Source organism: Branchiostoma floridae, chromosome 1, assembly GCF_000003815.2.
Source record: "Branchiostoma floridae strain S238N-H82 chromosome 1, Bfl_VNyyK, whole genome shotgun sequence".
NCBI lineage: Eukaryota > Metazoa > Chordata > Leptocardii > Amphioxiformes > Branchiostomatidae > Branchiostoma > Branchiostoma floridae.
Window position 1 is genome coordinate 18,405,706 of NC_049979.1, and position 17,507 is coordinate 18,423,212.

A 17,507-nucleotide genomic window follows, 5' to 3' on the forward strand; every position below is an offset into this window, starting at 1 on the left:
TTGTGGAAAGTATGGCATGTCTTCACTACAAAATCTACATATGGTATCAATTTCATACACCACATAACATACTGCCCTGCTTGTGGGTTTTATGCACTCTTGATTACTATGATATGGATGATCAGTGCTTCATTCTAAAAAAAAAACAATTCACAGACAACTCAATCTCATGCGCAACACCCAACAGATCTTTTTCATTTTGCATGTTTGTGGCTTTATTTGTATAGAAACCTAATCAGAGATATTGGAAAAATACTGTCAGTAGTAACTCATTACATTGTCACATGTATGGGTTTCAAGTATAGAAATAGCTACATTTGGATGTGAGGACAGGGATATTGATGTGGAGTGGAAAAACAGGTTTACAAATTTGAGACCTGTGCAACACAGGGAAAGTGGATTACATGTATTTGATTTATTTCATATTGCTGGATAGGATACTGGGAAGACTGCCGATGTTTGAGATGGGTATACTGACTGTATTTTACCAATGTTTGATAATTTGTATAGATTTCAAAATTGATGTAGAAAAAGGCTGGTCTTGTCCATAATCCATCCTGCTTAGCTTAATGTCCACTTGACTTGGCAAGGTAATACATTTTGTGTCAATGTATACAAGCTGTAAAATTAACCAGGAATGAACTGTCTATATTTTTGTATCATATCATATCATATCATTTAACTAATGATAGGAACATCCCTTGGTAGGCACATCATATGCTAGTACCACTGGCACAATGTCTTAATCCAAGCAGCCCCGTGACAGTAACTACTACTTGTTCAACAAGAAAAAGATACTTTTATTGTGGGAGTCCTGCCAATGTATATTCAATTCACACAGTTCACACCAACTACACAGTGCCACACCATTGTAAGTAAATACAGACACATACTCAAGATCACCTTTCTAATTCTTTCCGAGAGAAGTTATAGAACTATATACATAAAAAACATGTCAAAATTGTTCAAGGTCACTGCAACTCAGATTTGTCAGTGTTACAAGTGATTTATACAGTTAAAGCCATTTAATTGCACACACCATTTGCCAGTGCATTTCATCCAATTATCTGGGTGGAGCAACAATGCAAAGTTATCCAGCTTGGACAGCACTGGTTTGGGATTTCGTGCAATAAACAGAAGTGTGTGGTAATCCGCTGTGCAATTAATTGGCTTATACTCTACCTTATTCAACAAAGTCTTCAAGCTGAGGGTGGAGATGTTCATAGAAATCTGCCTTTCCTGTGACCAGGAACAACCCAAAATATTAAGGTAATCAATTTCTACCTCTACAAGGGGGCACATGGATGTTGTAATAAACTGTACCCCACCACTTCATCACACTGTAGACATTGAATAAGGATATTACAAGATCTTCCTTTCTTCAATTTCATAAAAATGATGTATAAATGTATCTCGTGCAATTCTTGACACATACTGCTATTCTGTTTGTACAATAAAGCAAGTCTAAATTCTTCATGTAATTGCCCTTGAAACAAATCACATTTCCCATCTTAGAGTAAAACATAACCATACCTTGTATAAGTTGAATCCATCCAAAACCAGCACATGAAACAATTCACTGATAACTTATGGACTTACCCTTTTCTTCAAAGGCAAAGCTGCAGTTCTACCCTCTTTTTAAAACATTTTTCAGACTACAAGTTAATGTACCCATGATTACCACACTGATAATGGGACATCAAGAAGCTTGCAAAAGTGTCAGAGCTACTCTGCCATATCTTCAAAACAGGGTCATTGGTATACTCAGATATTCAATATGTATTATATACATGTATATGCTACCATTTCTGTTCACACTGAGATGGGACAGTTTATTCAAAGAATATGCATGAGAGGTCTGATAATAGAAACTAAGGTAAATACAATATTCAGAAGATGAACAAAGTAAAAGAGTGCAAATTGTTGAGTGTTACAGAAAGATAATGGATGGCACAGCTGTTACAACTACCAATAACCACATTGTTATCCAGTGGAGAGAATTCATTGTTCACAACTTTGTGAGATCAGCAGACCTTCACTAGACATTAGACCAGATGAAAGTCATGCTGTTGGCAAGGATAGCAACATCAGTACAGGCAATTGTAATTGTACAGAAGTGCCAATTGAGCTTTGGGACCTGGGAAGACACCAAGCAATGAGCTTTTTCACGATAAAAGCTCCTTGCACCAAGTAAAGACACCATTAGGTACATGGCTAGGAAATCCAGATTGTATTGTGAATCTTATTGCAGTTTCAACACAAAACACATTCTTCATCAAGAACTCTTAACACCAATTTTACTGTTGAAGTTTCTGATTGACAATTCTGTCAATAACACATGGTACTGCAGGCTGTTCTTTAAAGTGCATACTTAACATACTCGTTTCTTTGAGAAAATCACTATTTAAATCCTCAGATAAAACATTTTTGTCTGAGTAGGACAACAATATAGGCAAGAATAAGTCAAAATCATAGACAACATGATATCTAAAGCAAATCCATAAATATGTCCATACATGTTACCACCATTGTACATGTATGTACATTTACATCTAATAGACATACAAGCCTGATGATGTGTAGGAGTGTGAACTTTCGGAAACTGATCTTGCATGCAAAAAAATGTATTCATACTGCAATATACTCTACCATAAACTTTGCATATATTGCATGACCACAGAAAAATATTTCATCCTAGCATCTTGTCAAAGAAAGTGAAACTTCATTCAAATCTAGGTTGATTGCTGTGCGCTAAGCAAACAGAACATGTATTTATAAACACACTATCAGCTGCACTGCTCTACTCGATGAGCTTCTTGGCCTTGAAGAAGCGACGCAGGTACAGGACTTGCCACGTAGCAAGGCCAATCAGACAGCACATGGAGAAAATACTGAAGTATAGCACTCGGGAGTTGGTGGACTCTGTGAATACAACATAAGGTGGTAAGTACCTCTGAAGAAACTACTGCACACAGTCAACATTTACATATCTTATATAGCAATTTACTTTACAAGTGTGTGCCACTGATACAAGCTACAATGATTGATGAGTACAAAGGTTACAATCAAGAATAAACAATGTATGTAAACAATCTCTTTAATGGTGTCAACTAATTATTTCCTCTAAAAATTATTTAACAGCAAGTATAATTTCCACAACTTGAAAAATGGAACACATTCAAGCAAAGGAAGAGGAAGACTATAACAGCAACATAAAACGATCCCGCTCCTATGCATGATGTGATGAGAACACAAACCATAAAGCATGGTGATATCTACAAATGAGAAACACCTACCATTTGTGTCCCTCATTTCTTCTTCCCTTGCCCTCATGTAAGCAAAGTCATTGACAATAGACTCAGACAGGTCCTCGAGTCTGCGTAGCTCGACTTCCATAGGCTTCAGTTTCTCTGCTTTCGCAATCTGCAAGTCATGCATAAATTATGTTAATGACAATTGAAGTAGCTGACCTTTTCCACTGATTTGAGTGAAATTAGAAGCTACATGAAACTGGTGTTTGATAGGGAAATATCATTACAATGCCCCTATCATCATCATTAGGTTCCCATAAAACAACAATGAATAATTTTACTAGATCAATCTTATTTGCAGTCTGTACCACAAACAGATGTTACAAATATTTTGTGGGGTATATATACACGACATGAACAGACTATTGTTGTCCGGATGAACCTCGGTGGTCCGGGGTGCAGGCTTCAAACCTGTAGCCGACTAGCGTCGGAGCGGTTCAATTCCGCCTTCCGGGCGCCATTCTTTTAGATTACGGTTGTTTCTCAGCCATATTTCTGAACAACTTCAACTTTCAGACAATGTTTCTCTGCTTCCTCGAAGTTCCAGTAAAATGTCAGCATGACATCTAGTACACATTTCTGTCATGTAAGATTCTGCTCATACTTGAAACTGATGACATTCAAGACCTAGGACCATGAGGACATTAAATGTGAACCCACTTACATCTTGATAGTTCTTAGCTTCAACTCCATGTTTGACGGTGAGGCTGACCTCCCTATCCGGACCTCTGGCTCCTCCTGTGGAACAAAAATATCATTGTAGATTTATAGTATGTGTGATAATGTGTCAATAAAAGCAGCACGTTTCTATCATTTCTTTACTCAAGTCTTCAACATCCACCCATTCAGGAAACACGCAGCAGTGCACAATAGTGAACTTCAAGAAGAATTATGATATTCAGCATGTGAAGAAGGCTAAGCTATAGTTACAATTTAAAGCCTTTAAATGTACTGAGCAGCAATGAGACCAAACTATACGTCTAGAATAACCACTCATGACAATACTGAACACAAAAAAAGATATCTATGTAAATTTTTTTCAGAAGTCCAGATTGCCTACCTGTCATCTTTGTTTCGAAGCAAATTTCAAACATGTCATAGTCATCAGTTGTGAAGGCAAACTTCCCCTTGGTGGCATCTTCCTTGGAGTACAGGACATGGCCACTGGAGTCTGTCACCTAGAGTGTCATGGGAAAGGAGAGCCATATAGTTGTCTGCACACATAACATATTGGAGTTAAGACAACATTTAAGGAAGAATGTAGCATTTTCTGAGTTTCGTGTCCAACATTTTAATCACATACGACTGTTTGTCAAAGAATTAGATGCATTTTGGCAATTATCAACATAAAGTTGTTTTACAATAATCTTTCAAAAATTAACATTAATGTTTTGGGTCTCCCTGCTTCGGCTGCATACAAATGAGAGGTTTAATTTTCTATCACCGATCTGGAATGTTTCAAGATAATTTGTTTTACATTTTTGTAGTACACATGCAGTAAATTGATCAATTGTTGCAAGAGACTTCACAATGGAGTACGGGCATATAGACATACAAAAATTTGCGTCTGTTTTTTTAAGAAGATGATACAAATAAACCGAACGTTAATTCCTAAACCATAAGTTACATGTGGCACCTGCTTTATAAGTGGGGAGGGGGGCGCAAAACATGTTACATATTCACTTCCCTTTTATTCGTCTCTTGGTACCCAGAATGGAAGAAATGAACACTTATGCTGAACCAATGAACGAGACCCTTACCAGTAGATGTGTGCTCTGTCCTGGTGCGTCTGAGAGCTCGTAGTCTCCTGTTACAAGAATGTCCTTGTGGATTTCTTCCCTCAGACACTTCTTCGTGTTAGGAGGCAACGTGAAGCCTATCCCCTCCACATCAACCAAAAATACACAGAGCAGAAAGACTAGATAGTGTAAAGTGCTCATTTTTCGTATTCTACAGAATACAAAGGATCGACGGTTAGTAACGCACGATACCTAAACCGAGAGAGAAGAAAGTAACAGCCCGTGAGAAAAGTTACAGTTGCTGAAAGCAATGTGGACGTGGCAGGCGTACGTACACCTCCGAATCATCGGCAATCATCGGAAATGTTCGGATGAAGTCGGAAAAACTGCACCTGCGCACTCGCTGCGTGACCTTTCCTCGACCATCATGGCCGCCCTGGGCAGACTGAGTCAGTGCGGGACGTTATTTTTCCGAAATACAACGTTTATAGGATCTCAGTCTCGAGGATTTCATGTCACGGCCATTCTGGAGAAACCCAAGAGCAAGTATGTACACATATATGTATGTAGTATTCTTAAATGCCTGAGTATTTGTAGCTGAACACCGCCCATGCCATGCGAAGAACAGGAAAACAAACTTGATCTTAGTAGAGCATCATAATTTCTGTATAGTAGTAGAAGCCGCTTAATTGCACGGTCTATTTGCCAGTGAATTTCGTGCAATGCATTATCCGTCAGGTGCAATAATACGAAGTTATCTAGCTGGACCACACTGGTTTTAGATTTGGAGATTCCGTGCAGTTAACAGATGTGTGCGTTAATCTGTTGTGCAATTAACTGGCTTCTGCTGTATTTGGCAGAAAATGAATCTGTTTTTTCTTGCACTTCACTTGACATCCTTAAATTACGGGGTGATACTGTTCTTATCTATTAATTCTCCTATGATTTATCTATTAACAGTTGTTCATGGTTACACTTCATCTTGTGTATGCATACCGGGTATAGACATTTTATAGATCTGATAGTAGCTGGGTAAGTAGTTAGATGTTAAAAGATTTGTATTCCTCACTATGACAGTGCATATATCAGTTGTTATTGTCGTCGGTTTACGTCTGTTATTACACTAGACGTGGCCTCTTCATTAAGCTTTTGTTTTTTCTCTTGGCAGAAACGTGCTGGTGCTGTTGAGAAGCATGTCTGGGAGCGGATGCAGCATTGTAAAGAAGAGAGGCAGAACAGATGATAAAGTTGTAGCTATATTATATGACAAAAGAGGTAAGGATGTTTTATACAACTTGTTTATTACATTGAGTCCATCCAGTCTTAATTTGAGATGGCAGCTCATGTGTCACTGTCTTTCATCACTCATGCTGTCAGCCTCCAGGCTGGTGTCTTTCTTGAGTATGTCAATGTATGTCATGTATATCACATGTCAAAAACACACAATAGGTTTATTATATCCCCCAAACAAGTCATTGCTTGCAACAAATCAGTCTTCTGTTTGTATGCTACATGTATTAATGTATTATCAGTTGTAATGACTAACTTGTATTTTGCATATGTACTTTTTTCAGTCGGCAAACACTGTGTCTTCAGAGAAGAAAGAAGGATCAAATCACTGAAATGAAACAAGAGATCTGGTTCAACTGAGATGTTACAGCTATCATCATGGCAGTCTTAAGAAGAAGTATATTTATAACAACCAACAACATGAGCAAAGGACTGCTCTGTAATTATAGTTAAAAGTGTACATTTATGTATTTAGTAGGAAAATAAGTGGAAGCAAAATCAACATTAAACAAGATATAGAAAATTGTTTAACAATGTAAATCAACAGTCGACAGAATTTGTTCTCATACTTCCTCATGAATATTATGCAAAAGTAGAGGAAAAAAAAACTGATTGCCATAATTGGCATCATATACCCAGCACTAGAGTAACTATGATGTCTGGTCTATTGCTTATTCTTCCCTTTTAATACTGTTCTTACTGATATGCTTTATGTGTTAAAGTACATGTAACATGCCAAAAGAACAGTGTCTGAATTTCCACAATATTCATGTTTACTCCATAGAGTAATAAAACCTCTTTTCAATTATGATTTACAACTCTGTACTGGTTCACTTTGTGACGCAAATGTATTTGATGTTATTTGTTAAGAACAGTCAGGGTATACACTTACGACATTGTCACATGTGGTCCCATTTTGAATGATGATTTTCTCAGAGTGAAAATCTACTTGCATTAAGGTAAGTGTTACACAAGTGGTGTGAATATCTTCAACACTTGCTACAAAAATGTATTACTATTAGTTTATCAAGCCTAATATTTTAGGATCAGAGTCCCCTCACAGTCTTTACATAGTGGTATCTGCAATTGTAATCTGTAATAGCTTATGATATAATACATATCTGGAATACCCTATCATTGACGTGAATTGAATTGAAAATTCCTTTGGCACAACATATCATTACATGTTTAGTTTATAAAAGTTCCTGTGGAAGGTCCTTCCTGTATGGGAAGCTTGTCTGGGTCCCCGGGCTGCACACACTGATGGAGGAGATGTGACAAGCATTCTGTATTGCCTCCTCCAACCTCAGGTCTTTGTGGCAGGCCATGTAGTAGGCAAGGCTGCCCACAAAGGCATCTCCTGCACCCTGAGATAAGTTATACATTTTGACTCAGGAATACCATAATGTTGATACATAATCATATACAGTATCAGAATATGCTGCAAAGTACAAAACTTTTAGATAGAAAATAACATCATCCATTTCAAAAGTATGGAAACGGGTTTATAGTTAAAAGTAAGAACGAAAGAAAGAAATGCAAAATTTCCCTACTTACTGTGGTGTCCACAGGGCTAACCTTCCTGGCTGGAACATGGATGCCTTTCTCTGACATGGAAGACTTACAGAGGCAGCCCTTCTCACCTAGTGTGATGATGACTTTCTTACACCCTTTATGCAGCAGGATATCTGCAGCTTTTTCTGCCTCTTCTACTGCTGTGACAGGCAGTCCTGTCAGTATCTCTGCCTGCATTAAAAAAAGAACATAAAAAATTATCAAAAGCTGAAAGATGACCATATAACCATGCATGTAAAGCTTTGCAATAATTTGCTGGGATGTTTGTATATATACCTCAGTCTCATTTGGACAGAAGACATCAGATAACTTGTAGAGTTCTGGATCCAGGGTAGCTTCTGCTGGAGCAGGGTTCAGGATGGTAGTCACTGCCGAGTGAAAATGGGACAACAGAGCTATTAAAATCCTTTCATCTATACAGAAAATAAGCTTTTTACACCCTAAAAAGGTGCACAAATACAAGCATACCATAGTAATTGAGTGGCAATAACAAAGTCTAATTTACAAAGAATATCTGGTTAAAGTAACGGACATTGTTTATAGTAAACTTTTTGAGACAAAGGTTACCTTTGAGTACAGTGTTACGAACCTAAAAATAACAAAAGTTTCAGAGACTACCTCCATGCTGTTTTGCTATCCTCAGCGCCTCCAGTGAAGTTTCTGGTTGCACCTCTAGTTGACAGATGAGAACTTTTGCATGAGTTATGACTGATTCATGCTCCCTCACATCAGCTGCAGTCAACTTCAGGTTGGCTCCACTCACTATGATTATGGAATTCTGACCTGAAGTCCATAGAAAATGCTGCATTTACAAAAACTGATCATTTAACATGTAGTAACTGGAAAAAGACATGCTTTTAATTGGGGTTCCGAGAATTACCCATGCCAAAATAAAATATCATACAGGACAGACAAAACATGTTTTTCATTTCTTTAAATCCTCACCATCTTGATTGACAGCAATGGGGGCCACGCCTGTGGATGCTTCTTTTGTCTCTTGAACATGATCTAGAAATAGTGAAAATATCAGTTCAGTTCAGTTCATCAAGTTATCAATATGGTTAAGTAAATAGACTGCCAAATGTTCCAGTAACTTTCCCCACTTGCCTTTGAAGGAAAGGAAATAAGAATAGAATTAAACAGCATGATTACATTTTCACTAGATTCAATAATACCTTTTTTGCTCAACTGTGATAAACATTACAGCAGTTTGTTCTTAAAGAAATCACAAGGAATCCACCTTTTGTGATGAATGTCATGAACAAAGTCATTGTCCTCATAGAGATTTCATTGATTCTGGTATTGTGTCATCCATTTGATACAGGCTTACCGACATTGACTCCATTGTCTTTGAAGTTTTGAATGAAGTTGCCTCCAAAGACATCCTCTCCCACCTTGTTAACGAAAGAAAAAGAACATTTTTGCATATGGAAGGCTGTCAAACAATGTGATACTTTAACTATCCAAATAATGGCATAATCATAGAGTCCATTCCAAGACACCATGAGGGTTTTTAGGTGATATTTGTAATTAGTCTGAATTATTTTGAATAAAAGAATATTTGAGCCACAATAATTAAATTCTTTTCAAAAAATTGAGTAAGAAAATACTCATCTATTTGAATTCCTTTGAATATTTTAGAAACATTTAGAAAGTAACTGTACAAAAATATCTTTATTTAGAATAATTGTGAAACCTCTGTGTGATTACTTCACATTTACAAATACTGTATTTACAAATATTTGTAAACTTTGCCAAATGGTAAAATTAGTTTATTGCCCCCATAAAAGTAAGCCCTATTGCTGCATCTGTATATTTTTAGATTTCACTGCTGGGCACTGGTGGATCCTTTGTGGTGGGCCATTGTTGCATGGCACCCAACCATATTTTGCAAGGATGTGTGAATTGCTATCTTCCCAGCCCACTGAACCATTTACAAAAAATGGTAAAAAATGGTAAATAATGGTAGAATGCTGTTATCATTATTTAGAAACCATTAGAAGTATCCAATTCCACACCATGAATATTTCCAAAGTTTTACAGGACCAGGGAATTATTTATAAAGTTGAAACAGTGTTAAAAGTATTTTGGAATTATCAAATGTCCTAGACATATAATTACAAAACTTTAAAATCAATTCTAAACAATGGCAACAAACATCCGCACGGTGTCTTGGAATCGACTCTACTACATCTTTGCATTAGAAATAAAGCTCTATGATGAGCCACAGGGGTGACATTTGCTGTGATAGCACCTTTGCTACCATGGCAGTAGCTGCTCCCAGCCTGGCAGCCATGACACACTGGTTTGCACCCTTCCCTCCAAACCCCAGGCTGAATTTGTCTCCATGGATGGTCTCTCCTGGCTTAGGGAGGCGGGGAACATAGCTGAGGGGGAATCAAACAAGACAAATCATGCATTATTTGTACAATCAGTTTGATGTTTCTAGCAAACAATCTTATAATTCAATAATAATTTCTCTACTAACAGTATTTATGAAGCTGAGAACTGTGTGGAGGAAATTTCCTATCACCTGCCCCTCTCACACAGTTTCAGTGTAATTCTTTACTTAAAATTTATTTATTGAGATTTTCCAAAATACAGTGGAAGGTAACAGGTGTTTCTTAATCATAATAATCATCTGGTGTATTTTGCCAGCCAGTAGGTACCCAAAGTATGAGTAATGAGGCTGTTTAACGTGGTCGAGGCACCTCCTCGAGCACGGGACCCCCGTTTTACGTCCCTCCCGGAAGACGATTTCGTGGAAAACTTCGTGAGGCTACAGCAATCCGGACGTCCTTGGTTGGTCCCCCATCCAAGCACTGTCCGGACCGTCACGTTGCTTAACTTCCGAGATCGAGGGATCGGGTGTACCAACGCGCCACGCGGCCGTTAGGAGACACCTTTTCAAGGCCGCCAAACATGTCATTTTCCAATTCTCTCTTACAAAGTTAACTTATAGTGTCTATTGAAGACTGAATGTGATAATGTGGATGAAGTTTTTCAGTCCCATGGGGTCAAGCCACGCCCACCTGATGAGGTCCATGTTGCAGGATCCAACAACAACCACGTCAAACTCCGTCATCCTTACGGCGCGGCGATGTGGTACCGTTTGAAATATATAGATCAGTCCCTATACGTACTGATGACTAAAAGATGTTACTCTTTGTAGCCTCAATTTTCCAATGAAACCTACTATTGTAGACAAGGTGTCAGGTCACGATCAAAAAAGCAGCAGATCAGCTGGGAAGTGACCTGACCTTGTGAACTTTGCCCCCACAAACATGGCGGAAAACGGTGTGGAGGTCTGACTTGGACGCAGAATCGGCCCTGTTTCTCCTAGTGAGCTTAAGCAAATCAAGTCATGGAAGCTTAGCAAGACAAAATGAGCGAGTCCAGTTCTGGAAAAGGCAGTGGCAAGAGGCGAAAGTCTTCTGGAACTCCAAGGAAATCTGGTAACTAACCTCCCTCCTCAACTCAGGCACAGAAGTGATCCATAAAATCATTTGATAATTTTCAAGAAGTAACTAGTAGTTTCAGCCAGATTGTTGCCTCCAGTTTGGGCCGATCTTCAATTCAAAGACATTGCAAAAACATTTGCGTGTTGTTGCAAATCTAAGGAGACAAATGTACCCACGTGTTATCATTTGTTACCATGCCTTTCCAATTTTCAGATAGCTCCTCACCTTCTCCTGTGAAAAGTCCCTCTGTAAACTATGCCAAGCTTAGTCCAATGGCTAAAAAGGTACGAGACGTTGCTGCAGACTGGCACAACTTGATCCAGAGATGGGAGGTACTGAACGCATCAGGAGCCTCTGTCTCCAACAAGATTGTCAACTGTAAACTTACCAACATCGAGTAGGTACAGTTTCAGTTATCAATAAGTTATAACATTATTCATTCTTGAATGAACTTACAAGCAAGTGCTCAATGTGTCATTATCAATCAGAAGTGAATACCAAAGGTTATTGAAATATGTTATTCCATAATCCAAGTACTGTTATGAGTACACTGTTATTGTATCCAAGTATTTCTCTACTGTTTCTTATTACCAGGTCTCAAGATGCAGCTGTAGTGACTGTTGAGCAGACATCAGCAGGGTTCACAGCTGGAGCAGGTGAAGCAGCTGATGCTGATGGGATGAGTAAGGAGCTGGAAGGTTTCTGTAATCAGCTGACTGACACATACAATGCTATGGTGAGGGTTGCTTCCTTCATGCAGACCTCTGGCCCAGCCAGGGTCTGACATAATTATTTTGCCATCAAATACAACCTGAACCTACTGGTTGCAATGCACCAATAAACTGATTCTTCCTTTCTCAGGCTAAATTGTTGGAGAAGATGAAGAAGTTGACCTTGAACCTCAAAGGCCAATGGGAACTGCAGCAATACCAGTCTAACAAGGATGAGGGTGAATCAAGCATTCTGTTCCAGACATGGCCTATTCAACATTTCTGTAAGATCTTGATGTTTTTATACATGTATTACATTTTATTGCATAGAATCAATTTGTCAAGCTGTCCTTTTTCTGTGCTATGAATTCCAGTTGCAACTTGGACTCATGTGACGAAATACCTCTTCTTATTTCCTTTATATTCCTAGGATACAAGTCATATAACTTAAACATCTAACGTGTGACCAAAAGACCCTGTGTGAATAATAAAACTGGTATAAAATGTTTTGACATCATAGTAATCATTAAGGCTACATCAAGGGACTTGTAAGTTGTATTGTCATCTAACATGTACAGGAAAAGCTGGGAGTAGTCTCTCATAGAACTTACTCATAATATGAATATACATGTATTGTACTGATACAAAATGTTTTAAATCAAGTGAATTATGCATTTTTGCTCTCTGTACAGATGAAGTATCAGTAGAGCTGTCTGAGATGTACAGCAGGGAGCTGAAACTGAAGCAGGGGATATCAGAGAACATCGCACACCGGTCTGATAGGCACACCATGATGTTCCTAGCCTCATCCTGGCTCCATCAGCCATACATAGACAACAGGAGTGAACTATTGTTAGAGAGTATGCTGGTAGAGACTGGACACAGATGACATTTACTGTGTGAAGGGGCAATTGAAAAACTGTTTCTGCAGACATACATAGAATCTACAATAGGTGTCATGACATGTAAAGGGAGGGTATAGTTCATCATTATAATTTATAGCTTTAAATTGTATAACATGAATTAAAGATTTGGTACACACTATGTAGTATTACTCGAACATGTAACTGTTACTAGCTGTCTTCTCACTATGCAATACTAGGTTTCTTCTTTTGCATTATCATGTACAATCTATTATTATATTCATCCCAAATATCGAATGTTGTTCAATGAGCAGGCAATGTATCAAAAAGAGTTGCAATTACTGATTTTGTATTCTAAGCATCTGAACTTTTTGTTGTTTCAGTACATAAAAGGTTTTATTTGAAGATAAACCATCTGGTTCTCTAGCCCTACCGATATATCTGTTGGATCCTTTGGGTTTATATTTTTTATCCATAATCATTTTTCTACAAGGCGCTAGATTTACATGAATGCTTGTGTTGATTGTTTCTTATTTGTAAAAAAAACATCCTTGTTTTTTATTTAAAAAAACATCCCTGAGCTAGTGGTAGAATGGCTGGACATCTGTCAACAGGTTACCCTATTGTAGTAACCCTTTGGTGTTAGTAAGAATAGGTAGACATGATGACGTTATTGTTGGCTTCAGTCCATTTAGATATTCCAGGTAATAATTAATCGCATTATGAGCTTTGATGTTTCGTCTCACAACCCATCCTCATGGCTTCTTTCTGTGATATGCATGGTTGTTTGTAATCGTGGTTGAGGATATACAGTGTAACTAAGGTCCTTAAACCTCTATACAACTACTAGAGTATTGTGACACCTGGTTACTAAGGGATCAGTACACACCCCAAGCAAAACAAATACAGAGGTTCTGACAATAGACAAGCCCCGCCCTCGGCTTTCACACTAGGGAAACAAATATTTAACTGAAGTAAGGGGTCGTTCACAGCTGTACAATATCTAATCATCATCACCTAATATCAAGTGTTCCTTAACAGATTTTTTTACGTAGAATTTTGTCACAAAACGATCATGTGAGTTAAGAAAAAGATTAGAATTTTGTACTGGAACTTAAGATCAGTAGCTTTAAGGTGTCACTAACATCACGGACTCTACAAGATTTTCTAGTTGTCAAAGGATTTGTTATGTCTAAAGCATTTTTTTTCAAAATGACAATTTGCTTTCATCTGACGAATACACATCTTGATAGTTTAAAAGTACATCAAGGTCTAATGTCACAGGTATGTTTGTCCTTTCTAATGACTGCAGCTGGTACAAATAAGTTAAGTTTTAGTTTAGTACCATGGTGACTATCGGAGCAGGTGTTCACTAACCCAGGTTATTAAGTGCTGACTTCGGTATTTGTGGCGCAATCTCAACCTATCCAATGACACACCATTAACCAGCTTCCAGATAGCGGAACGGTCCCTTGCCGTCCTTGGCCCAATATTTGCCAGGTATTCTGGGTGAAAAGACTTTGGCATGAATACTGCAACGTGTTGTAAAGAAGGGTAGGGCAACATAAGGTCACGCACGTCGTCGTAAGAAACCACGGACCGACCTGTACTTTCGTGCAGTAGAACTCCACAACAACCATCTTCATCGAAAACCTGTAGAAGATAGCACCATGGGGGACCTTAGTGGCGGGATGAAGTGTGTCAAATACACACTCTTCATTTTCAATCTTCTCTTCTGGGTAAGTACTGTTTACCTGCAGTCTGTCGACTCGTCAATGTTTAACAGTGTCTAACCAATTCATACTACGGTTTACTTAGGATCACTTAGGAACCACATCGTTTTCTCAGGACTGGAACATCTTTACACTTTATGAACAACACAGTTTCAGTTAATATTCGTGTGTTTTTGGTTTATGACAATTGGATGGGTCTGACTCGACCAAAAGATACTTGTGGAACAACTACATATAACTCTCGTGGCAGTAGAAGTCATCCTGGTATATGTATCCAGTCTTGCAAAGCTTTGATCCAGTCCCTCTAAAGCTCTTTCAATTATTTTGTAGGTGAATGACCTGATAGAGAACGGCCTGAATTCATTGGCAAACAAAAACTACACAGAGTACAGCTCTGCTGAACGGGCACTTATCGACACTCTTCAAAAGGAGGTAGGACGGCTGTGTCTGCTTGCAGGATGGACATAGCCTTGACAACTGCGCCTCTATTTAGCATTCCTCCCAGCTTTGTAGCTATGAACAATGGGAGTTTCCAAGTCTGCACTGGAAATAACAGGTGTATCAATGTACACGTTCGTTTATTCACTTTTTTATGTGTTTCGCAATGCCCTAATAAAATCATACGAGGTCTCTGGGTTCATGATGTCTCACTAAAACAACGTCATATATAGTTCACGGTGTGACGGTTTTCGGATCTAGAATGGTATAGGGTATTTCGTCTCGTTGATTAGTGTTATCAGATACATGGATATCATAGCAAATTTATCAACACTCCAGTATTAAGGCAAGAATTCCCTTACTTTAGTTGGAATGCTGTGGTATGAACTCCACCAATGACTGGGACCCTAAACCCAGCTCCTGCGACTGTGACATCTCCTTGGCCAACTGTGTGACGCCTGGGTACTGGACCAGGGTAAGTGTAGACATGGCAGAAGTGTAGACATGGCAGTACGGCCATTGCCTAGGACACTACCATACTGACATCGTCATTTGTTCGTATTAGTTTCACTATCCAGTGTTTCCATTCTCTCATGAAAGCTTGCTGTCAACGAGTGCACGAGCCTTCTTGAAATTTGCCTTTCTGTCCCCATACAGGCATGTACACCGCAGGTAATTGATTTCATTGCCAGGAACATCTACATCATCGGTGGCGTAGGGATCGCCTTTGGAGTCGTAATGGTGCGTTAAAAATCATTTACCTACATGGCATACCTGTTAATTTTTAAATAAACCATTCGTTTATGTGAAGGAAAGAAAAATGAGTGTGGTCAAGCAGATAGCTAACCCGCAGGACTTTCCCCTCATGTTGTAGACTCCGGGACACTGAATAGGACTGCGATTGTTTCTAAAAAGGCTTCTCATCTATTTCAGATCATCGGTATGGTCTTTGCCTGCTGTCTGTGCAATGCTGTGAAGAAAAGCAGAAATGAAATAGCCTAGTGACAATTTAAATACTAGTATCAGCTGATCTTTGTCTGGTTGAGTTTGAGGCATATCACTGCATCACGCCTAATTTTTATCCAAAATGTGTGTTTATAGATTTAGTTTGCATCAACTTCATTGCACCAAACCAGATGAGTGTATTGTAAAAGCTTGTACATATGATTAGAGAGCTGCTCTGGTTTGGGCAGAAGGGAAGCCAGATAGATGCTTGTTGTTGAGGTGGTTTTGCTGTGCAGAAGTAGTACATGTAGTATCCAGTATTTGATTATACTGTTGCTGGGATCCCTGACACTAGCGCAGCAGTAGACAGAAATTAGCATAAAGTCTACCAAAGTTGAGAATATCTATACATAGAAAAAGCTTGTGGTCAAATACTCCATTGCGTAAATTCTAACATGCAAATCCAGTTTTGAAAATATCATTTGTATAAAGTTTACCACATCATGATTGACAAATGTGTTACTTTTACTTTTCTGTGAAACACATTATGTTACATGAGAAACACTCTAACAATCTTATACCCATGTGTTTACTTGGAAGTAAAAGAACAGTTTGAATCAGTTACAACAAAATGTCTTCAATCAGTTCTTTTGAAACTGTACAACCACAACATTGTGCACTGCACTGCATTTAAATGTATTTTACTACTGGTCATCAGTAAACAACGTTCTATCACATGAAGTCCAATCACATTCATCTTCTATTTCTAGACACTTTGAACTCTGCAAAAAGGCCAATAATCTTTGAGGAATAAAGTTATGGAAATGACATTCTCAAATATTAAAAATAAAGCAGAAAATATAGTCAATACCCTAGTTCAATCCAACATCTGATTACATTTCTCACCTCTTACAACATCAAATAATGAACCATCTTGCCTTACAACTTTTGAAAAAGGCAACAGAAGACACACATTGCTCTCCTTCATTAGTTATTGTCCACAGTATCTAAAAATAAACATTTAACAGATTTGGGGGAGCAGAATGTAGAATTACATATAGAAAATGTGAACCTCAGAAACATTCAATGTCAAAGATAATTCAACATGGTGGCTACACATCAAAACAGTAAGGTGCCATAGCATCAAGTAGAGAACTTAAAACTAAACAGGAGTGTACAAACAAGCTACCAAGCTGCCATATGTAAATCATCACAACTGTATGTTGGGCAACAGGTACACCTAAGGTAGCAAAACCCATTCAACTTTTTTAACAACTCTACTTTAACTAAATGTAACATGAAAACAGTGCTGCGGCTACCTGGCAGACTGTACATATAGTTCACAGAACCATGGTGATTGTACTAGATTTCAGACATATACAAAACATTTGCATATTTGGGGAAGTTTCAGTTAGTTTTACTCCTTAACATGCCATGCCTTA

General features: G+C 38.3%; 5 protein-coding genes and 1 non-coding gene across 7 annotated transcripts; 4 read left to right on the plus strand and 2 right to left on the minus strand.

The window, feature by feature from the left end:
• Positions 1–787: 787 nt before the first annotated feature.
• Positions 788–5,384, minus strand: LOC118418640 (transmembrane emp24 domain-containing protein 10-like). The gene is made up of 5 exons (XM_035824651.1): positions 5,072–5,384; positions 4,372–4,489; positions 3,976–4,049; positions 3,297–3,423; positions 788–2,922 (listed from the first exon to the last, which is right to left on the minus strand). The coding sequence occupies exons 1-5, from the start codon at positions 5,249–5,251 to the stop codon at positions 2,801–2,803; spliced, it is 621 nt and encodes a 206-aa protein (XP_035680544.1). The 5' UTR covers positions 5,252–5,384; the 3' UTR covers positions 788–2,800.
• Trnastop-uca lies at positions 3,682–3,768 on the plus strand. The gene has a single exon. It is a non-coding gene; the product is annotated as a tRNA-Sec (tRNA).
• LOC118418652 lies at positions 5,328–7,151 on the plus strand. The gene is made up of 3 exons (XM_035824659.1): positions 5,328–5,596; positions 6,219–6,325; positions 6,625–7,151. Exons 1-3 carry the CDS (start codon positions 5,361–5,363, stop codon positions 6,675–6,677), a joined length of 396 nt encoding a protein of 131 aa, XP_035680552.1. The 5' UTR covers positions 5,328–5,360; the 3' UTR covers positions 6,678–7,151.
• A 183-nt stretch (positions 7,152–7,334) lies between these two features.
• On the minus strand, positions 7,335–11,590 carry LOC118418618 (ribokinase-like). Of its 2 annotated transcripts, none has more exons than XM_035824631.1 (8): positions 11,380–11,590; positions 10,170–10,302; positions 9,246–9,309; positions 8,861–8,923; positions 8,534–8,698; positions 8,192–8,283; positions 7,898–8,086; positions 7,335–7,707 (listed from the first exon to the last, which is right to left on the minus strand). In XM_035824631.1, the coding sequence occupies exons 2-8, from the start codon at positions 10,209–10,211 to the stop codon at positions 7,534–7,536; spliced, it is 789 nt and encodes a 262-aa protein (XP_035680524.1). In that variant the 5' UTR covers positions 10,212–10,302; positions 11,380–11,590; the 3' UTR covers positions 7,335–7,533. The 2 variants fall into 2 exon arrangements, with proteins under 2 accessions (XP_035680524.1, XP_035680514.1); XM_035824621.1 differs by lacking the exon at positions 11,380–11,590 and adding an exon at positions 10,948–11,108.
• On the plus strand, positions 11,198–14,225 carry LOC118418629 (cyclin-dependent kinase 2-interacting protein-like). Its single transcript, XM_035824642.1, has 5 exons — positions 11,198–11,370; positions 11,590–11,773; positions 11,971–12,112; positions 12,238–12,370; positions 12,779–14,225. Exons 1-5 carry the CDS (start codon positions 11,301–11,303, stop codon positions 12,973–12,975), a joined length of 726 nt encoding a protein of 241 aa, XP_035680535.1. The 5' UTR covers positions 11,198–11,300; the 3' UTR covers positions 12,976–14,225.
• Positions 14,226–14,619: 394 nt separating this feature from the next.
• Positions 14,620–17,227, plus strand: LOC118411204 (CD151 antigen-like). The gene is made up of 5 exons (XM_035813337.1): positions 14,620–14,688; positions 15,013–15,114; positions 15,488–15,595; positions 15,778–15,861; positions 16,054–17,227. Exons 1-5 carry the CDS (start codon positions 14,620–14,622, stop codon positions 16,120–16,122), a joined length of 432 nt encoding a protein of 143 aa, XP_035669230.1. The 3' UTR covers positions 16,123–17,227.
• Positions 17,228–17,507: the final 280 nt, after the last annotated feature.

Excerpts from the sequence above, each read along its gene's own strand:
- LOC118418618 (XM_035824621.1), bottom strand. The coding sequence starts at position 11,000 with ATGACGGAGTTTGACGTGGTTGTTGTTGGATCCTGCAACATGGACCTC. Across the intron at positions 8,087-8,191 it reads TCTGTCCAAATGAGACTGAG|GCAGAGATACTGACAGGACT; the intron begins GTATATATACAA and ends TTTTTAATGCAG. Across the intron at positions 7,708-7,897 it reads TTAGCCCTGTGGACACCACA|GGTGCAGGAGATGCCTTTGT; the intron begins GTAAGTAGGGAA and ends AACTTATCTCAG.
- LOC118411204 (XM_035813337.1), top strand. The coding sequence starts at position 14,620 with ATGGGGGACCTTAGTGGCGGGATGAAGTGTGTCAAATACACACTCTTC. Across the intron at positions 15,115-15,487 it reads TCGACACTCTTCAAAAGGAG|TTGGAATGCTGTGGTATGAA; the intron begins GTAGGACGGCTG and ends CCCTTACTTTAG. Across the intron at positions 15,862-16,053 it reads TCGCCTTTGGAGTCGTAATG|ATCATCGGTATGGTCTTTGC; the intron begins GTGCGTTAAAAA and ends CATCTATTTCAG.
- LOC118418629 (XM_035824642.1), top strand. The coding sequence starts at position 11,301 with ATGAGCGAGTCCAGTTCTGGAAAAGGCAGTGGCAAGAGGCGAAAGTCT. Across the intron at positions 12,113-12,237 it reads CTGACACATACAATGCTATG|GCTAAATTGTTGGAGAAGAT; the intron begins GTGAGGGTTGCT and ends TTCCTTTCTCAG. Across the intron at positions 12,371-12,778 it reads ATGGCCTATTCAACATTTCT|ATGAAGTATCAGTAGAGCTG; the intron begins GTAAGATCTTGA and ends CTCTCTGTACAG.
- LOC118418652 (XM_035824659.1), top strand. The coding sequence starts at position 5,361 with ATGTGGACGTGGCAGGCGTACGTACACCTCCGAATCATCGGCAATCAT. Across the intron at positions 5,597-6,218 it reads CTGGAGAAACCCAAGAGCAA|AAACGTGCTGGTGCTGTTGA; the intron begins GTATGTACACAT and ends TTCTCTTGGCAG. Across the intron at positions 6,326-6,624 it reads TATATTATATGACAAAAGAG|TCGGCAAACACTGTGTCTTC; the intron begins GTAAGGATGTTT and ends TACTTTTTTCAG.
- LOC118418640 (XM_035824651.1), bottom strand. The coding sequence starts at position 5,251 with ATGAGCACTTTACACTATCTAGTCTTTCTGCTCTGTGTATTTTTGGTT. Across the intron at positions 4,490-5,071 it reads GACAGAGCACACATCTACTG|GTGACAGACTCCAGTGGCCA; the intron begins GTAAGGGTCTCG and ends ATGACACTCTAG. Across the intron at positions 3,424-3,975 it reads AAGCTAAGAACTATCAAGAT|ATTGCGAAAGCAGAGAAACT; the intron begins GTAAGTGGGTTC and ends CATGACTTGCAG.